The sequence below is a fragment of the Phragmites australis genome, chromosome 13 (genome assembly GCF_958298935.1).
Source record: "Phragmites australis chromosome 13, lpPhrAust1.1, whole genome shotgun sequence".
Taxonomy (NCBI): Eukaryota; Viridiplantae; Streptophyta; class Magnoliopsida; order Poales; family Poaceae; genus Phragmites; species Phragmites australis.
The window spans coordinates 26,129,769-26,135,533 of record NC_084933.1 but is presented as its reverse complement, the minus strand read 5'-3'; the positions used below and the strand labels follow the sequence as shown (position 1 = coordinate 26,135,533).

Sequence of the window (5,765 nt, the reverse complement as noted above, 5' to 3'; positions counted from 1 at the left end):
GAATTTGGTAAGTTGATTTCTCTTAGTTTTTTTTATTGTGAAAGTCTATTTTACTAAAATATTTATAAATTTTTTAATATACAATTAAATTTTTTTCACAACTCAGCCTTTTACATTCTACTATCTATAAACTACTTTTTAAATATTAAGTTGAAACGAATAGACCTTATTATTATCAGGCTTCGCTTTAAGTATGAGGCAGTAACCTATGAGTCTATAACACAGGGTTTTAGCATTTGGAATTTTCAATTTTCTTTACCGTCTATTTTCACGTTCGCGCTGTTAGCACACGTACAGCGCGTGTAGCTGCACCGTGCGCAAACATGGAACCTCCAAAACGGATACCACCGCAACGCCGCACGGGCACGTCGCAAACTCACTACCAACCCCACGCCATCCATCAGCGCCCGCGTGCAGCCGCGGCGGTGTGACCGGCGCCACCGCCGCTCCTCCGGACTACAGCACCGTACCCACCACGGCATTGACCACGCTTCCTCCGTCCGATTCGTCGACAGCCAGCCGGATGTGGTCCCTGCGGCGGCCCCTTCCCCACCCGACCCAGCCTCCAAAGGCGACAACCGCTTCCCGTGCCCGCCTGTCCCCGCGCGGCGAGAATCCCCACGACGCCCCACCCCAGCATCAGGCAAATAGATGGCCGCTTCATCCAGATCCAGGCCGCTCCCCAAGCCCTCCTCCCCCTCCCACCTCGACCTCCTCGACCTCGCCTCCTCCTGGTGCTGCACGCCCCACGGTCTTGGCGGCCACGCCCCTTCCTCCTCCGCCTCTTCCCCCGCCCGCGCCGGCGGCGACCCCATCCCCATGGACCCCCCGCCGCAGCCGCCCGCCAGCTCCTCCTACGCCACTCCGCCCCCCTACCCTCCGTCCTACCCCTCCAGCTACACCAAGTTCAACTCCGCGCTCAACGCAGGGCTCCTCAACCCCATGTCCCCGCCGCCGCTGCCGCTCGACAAGACGCGCTCCAGCCCCACCCTCTTCGACATGATGGCCAACGAGCAGGACTACCACCCCCGCACCGCCGCAGCCATCCATTCCATCCCGGCCCCACCCCAGCCGCACCACCCCCTGCAGCCCGTGCGCTCCATGGACAGGCAGATGCTGCTCCAGGACCGCATCGCTGAGCTCATCGGCAGCTGCAGCCCTGGAAACCAGTTCAACGACGCTGACTCCTCCGACGTTCGCCTCACCCTCAGCTCCAAGGACGGTCTCTCCATCACGCTCTGCGTCCACCGCCACATACTCGTCGCGCACAGCAGGTTCTTCGCCGCCAAGCTGTCCGACCGGTGGTCCAAGCAGCAGCGGACGCTGCCCCACATCGTCGAGATCTCAGACTGCGACGACGTCGAGGTGTACGCCGAGACGCTGCGGCTCATGTACTGCAAAGATCTTCGCCGGAGGCTCATGCGGGAGGATGTCAACAAGGTTCTTGGCATTCTAAAGGTAGCGTGGCCATCTTTACTGTATCATGTATGTCGATTCCCCTGAATGTTTCGATTTTTGGTCACTGATTTCTCTGTTCCTTTTGCAGGTCTCAGCGGCCATCGTGTTCGATGCAGGGGTGCTATCTTGCTTGGAGTATCTGGAGGCAGCCCCGTGGGCGGAGGATGATGATGAGAAAGTGGCGGCATTGTTGACAGAGCTGCGCCTCGAGAACTCAGGGGCCGGGGATGTGCTTAAGAGGGTCTCATTGGAGTTGGCACCTTCGGCAGTGGTTGAAGAGGCAGAAGTGGGAGGGAGTTGCAATGGTGGTGGAAATGCCGGTGGTGGTGAGGAGGTGTTGCTAAGGCTCCTGCAGGTTGTCCTGGAAGGGAAGGACGAAAAGGCGAGGAGGGAGATGAAGGGGCTAGTGTCCAAAATGCTCAGGGAGAACAGCACATCCCGTGGCGGAGCAATTGGTGGCGACCTCCGCAAGGAGTCACTCTATTCAGCATGCAATGGGTGCTTGTCATTGCTGCGTGAGCAATTTGAGAGGGCTGCAGGGGGTCATCAATCAGAGGTGGCACAGATTGCCAGGCCGGCTGACAATCTGCATTGGATGCTCGACATCCTTGTTGAGCGCCAGATTGCCGAGGAGTTTTTGAGGATATGGGCAATGCAGACCGAGTTAGCGGAGATGCATCGTAAAGTGCCAGCAATACACCGGTATGAAGTGAGCCGAGTGACTGCAAGGCTCTTTGTCGGGGTTGGCAAGGGACAGATCTTGGTGTCAAAGGAGGCTCGTTGCCAGCTCTTGAGCACTTGGCTCGAGCCCTTTTATGAGGACTTTGGATGGATGCGGCGAGCATGCAAGGGGCTTGACCGGCATTTGATCGAGGACGGGCTGGCAAACACGATCCTGACATTGCCACTTCCTATGCAGCAGGAGATCCTTCTCGCATGGTTTAATCGGTTCCTCAATTCCGGGGAGGACTGTCCGAACATTCAGAGAGGCTTTGAAGTGTGGTGGCGGCGTGCCTTCTGGAAAAGGAATGCTGAACCAGAGCAACCACCCCGTTTGAGGATCACAGCAATCTGTGAGAACTCTTGAAGATTTTGATTCAAATTTGACACAGAAGGTGGTGAATGTTGTGATATAAAGATCGATCTTATGTGATCTGTAGTTGTGTCTAACTGTTCCTCTGAGTTCCTTGCTGTATTTGATTTTAGGCAATTAGCCAATTACACGTGCTATCTTAATCTTGTGCAATGTATACCAGATCCAATGTACCACTATGCTGCATCCATTTTGAATCGAGGTGAAGTAGAGTGATTATTTGCCACCTATTGTAAGCAACAAAGGCAGGATTCAAACACTTTTGAAGTCGAAATTGTTGTCCCCGAAAAGAATAACTTGGATGCTTCTCTAGGTCTAGGTCTAGGTCTTTTGAGCCTTTTTGTTCTTGTTTTAGTTTTTTCGGATTACTTCCTGACTCGTCTCAGACTAATTTGTTTGCGTGAGTTTGCCTTCTACTTACAATGTTTCTGTAACTGATTTAGTTGAGAGTACAAGTTCTACACCTGCCCTTTTTGCTGTTTCCTTATCTGATCACCAACCATGCTGGCATGCCATGTGAGAATGTTGCTGTATCAAATGAAACTAGATGGATATTTGCTACGGTGCATTGTTAGAGTATATTCTGTCCCAATTAGCTTGATTTGTTCTATGTGTCAAGTTGGTGGTTGAGCCGCTACACCTTTTTCTGAGTTCGTGAAAGAATCAGATGATCTAATTGTTTACAGGCCTGTAGGTTCTTCTGATCTTACTATAATGCCTTTTGGCTACTCCATTGGTTGCACCTATTTTATAAGCTGATGCTGTTGAAGTCGTTAGCAATCAATCTCTGTCCTGTGTGTTTCACTCTTTTCAATATTTTGCTGTGGATCTTTCCGTTGTTGAGCATTCTTAATGTTTGGGTCTCCTTATTTTGCTGTACTAAAGTGCCCAGTACCCGCTTGATTTGAATAGATAAACATATTCCTTGAATCATTATTTCAATTATTCTTAAGGAAAAAAGCACACAAAAAGGTTAATCTTCAGCTATTAATAACTACCTGAAGTTGTTGCCAACTGCTCTACTTTGTAGCTTTTGGTTGAAATGCATTCCTGCAATCGGCTTTGATGTCGTACCATCAGCTACACCAGTTTATCTTCGCTGTTTCCCTCAGGAGTAAATGGCTTTACCAGCCTGAAGGTACATCGCCTTCTCTTTCAGGAGTGAAGGTAGGTTTGCTTTGCGTACTTGACATGTATAATTTCATTGTCTCAGGGCCTCCTCCGATAGTTACAGGTTTGTCGGAGTAACTAGAATTCCAGCCCTACCATCATTTCACAAAGGTGTTATACTTTGAATACGTATTTTCTTCTGCACTCTTCCTAAACTCAAGGCGCCTGAAAACAAAGTTTGAACGCAATATTCTTCTCCGACGGGATTCTTCATCTCTGGACATAGAGATAAGTCGCAAGGCGGCAGGGTAGCCTTCAGCAATGGCGAACGATGCGGCAGAGACGCCGTTGATCACGAGCAGCGAGAAAAACCATATGGGTTGTGTCTGGGCGAGGTGAGAGTAGAAGGTCCCAGCGGAGCGAAGTTAGCTAAGTGGGGGTGACGCCTGTGGATCTGGTGGTCGGGATGTCATCGGAGACAGGGAAGGCGGGGACAGGTATAGCGAAAATGGTTTTATTAAGTTATAATTATGATTTTAATAATTAATAATAATATAACTATTGAGTCTAATATGTTTATCAAGAATATACGCTTACAGCTCTCATGGATATAATACATCAAGAAGCCACTACAGTCAGGATAAAGTTTGATTGAATTAGAGAAGTTGGAGGAAAATTGATCTCACTGGATAGTCTGGTGTTCAGGGGTTGAACTTATCGGAATATTTTATCCAGGGCAAAGTGAAGCCTGGTGACTTTACCGGATAATCTGATGTTCTGTGTGTTGAACTCACCGGATTATTTTTGAAAAAGTGGGAGAAGGTTGAGAACCTCACAGGATAGTCCAGTGATCTGCACTAGGTAACACCGGAGTATTTCATGCAGAGAAAAATACAAGTGCAGAAGACTAAAGATCAACCCACCAGATATTCCAGCGCTTAGTTTGTGCACATTGGATTATAGCACTAGAGTATTTCTTACAGATGCGACTGCAAGTGTTGAAGAACGAAGAACAACCCACTGGAAAGTTCAATGCTCTGGAGAAGAATGCACTGGAGCATTTTACACAGAGAGACTATAAAGGCTCAGATAGCTCAAGATAACTCACCGGAAGGTTCGGTGATTAATTTGAAGGCACACTAGAGTGTCCGGTGTTCATAGAGATATTGAGTGGAGTTTCAACGGCTAGTTTCTGAGGTTGTACTCATCAGATGATCCGGTGTTAGTACAATTGTTCTCACCAGATCATCCGGTGTCAACAACTTATCTGAGCCGTTGGGAAAACGGCTAGTTGAGGGGTTTGATATTATAAATACCCCTCCACTTAGTCATTTGAAGGTGTGACATGCTACTGGAGTATAAAGAAATCTCATATACATTTGAGAAGATATCCAAGTCATCAAAGTACTTAAAGTGATCATCTAAGACGATTAAGCACAAGATTAGAGAATGTTTAGTATTTATAGGCCTAGAGTGAGTTGTAGCTTGAAGAAGGGATCAAGGAATGATCCTAGCCTGTACCGAGAGGTACGCCGGCACCTTGGAGTCTTGGTGACTCGTCAGTATCTTGGGTCTTGGTGGCTCAAACTTATTGACCATCCGACTTGGTGTGGAGCAACGACAAGACACGTGTACAGGGACGAGACCCTTGCCTTGGTGGCTCAAGCTCCGAAGTGATCACAGTGGCAAGTGACTAAAAGAGAGGCTAGTGGTCAGACCTTACCTTGGTAGCTTGGTGGCTCATCCGGCTTGAGGCCTTACCTTTATAGCTTGGTAGCTCAAGAGTCATGATCGGGTGTCTACCGGGAACATATCTTTGGTGGAGCAAGGCACTCTGCAAGGGGTTCTGTGCCAGCCGGGTGTCGACCGGGAGCATATTCACGAGGGGTTCTATGCCAACCACCTCGCACCCCGTGCCCTGGTAGGAGAGGCACTACGCCAGGGCTATACTAACCCACAATCATGACCGATGTAGAGGAACTCCTCCGCACCTGCCAAGGATGCCCATGAATAGGGCATGAAAACCACCGACCTCCAACTATGATGCAGCCAATTGCTCCCATCTGACCCTTTGCACATTGGGGAATGGACATGATCAAACATT

The 5,765-nt window shown here is 49.2% G+C and overlaps 1 protein-coding gene across 2 annotated transcripts; it reads left to right on the top strand.

Moving 5' to 3' along the window:
- The first annotated feature begins 568 nt into the window (after positions 1-568).
- On the top strand, positions 569-2,825 carry LOC133888655 (BTB/POZ domain-containing protein At1g63850-like). 2 transcript variants are annotated; one of them, XM_062328980.1, is made up of 3 exons: positions 569-1,458; positions 1,547-2,573; positions 2,715-2,825. In XM_062328980.1, the coding sequence occupies exons 1-2, from the start codon at positions 652-654 to the stop codon at positions 2,543-2,545; spliced, it is 1,806 nt and encodes a 601-aa protein (XP_062184964.1). In that variant the 5' UTR covers positions 569-651; the 3' UTR covers positions 2,546-2,573; positions 2,715-2,825. The 2 variants fall into 2 exon arrangements, with proteins under 2 accessions (XP_062184964.1, XP_062184963.1); XM_062328979.1 differs by having other exon boundaries at positions 1,547-2,825.
- The last annotated feature ends 2,940 nt before the right edge of the window (positions 2,826-5,765 follow it).

What these genes read in the sequence shown, in the direction of transcription:
- LOC133888655 (XM_062328980.1), top strand. Translation starts at nt 652, where the DNA reads ATGGCCGCTTCATCCAGATCCAGGCCGCTCCCCAAGCCCTCCTCCCCC. An exon ending in AGGTTCTTGGCATTCTAAAG is followed by an intron (nt 1,459 to 1,546) that starts GTAGCGTGGCCA and finishes TTCCTTTTGCAG; the next exon opens with GTCTCAGCGGCCATCGTGTT.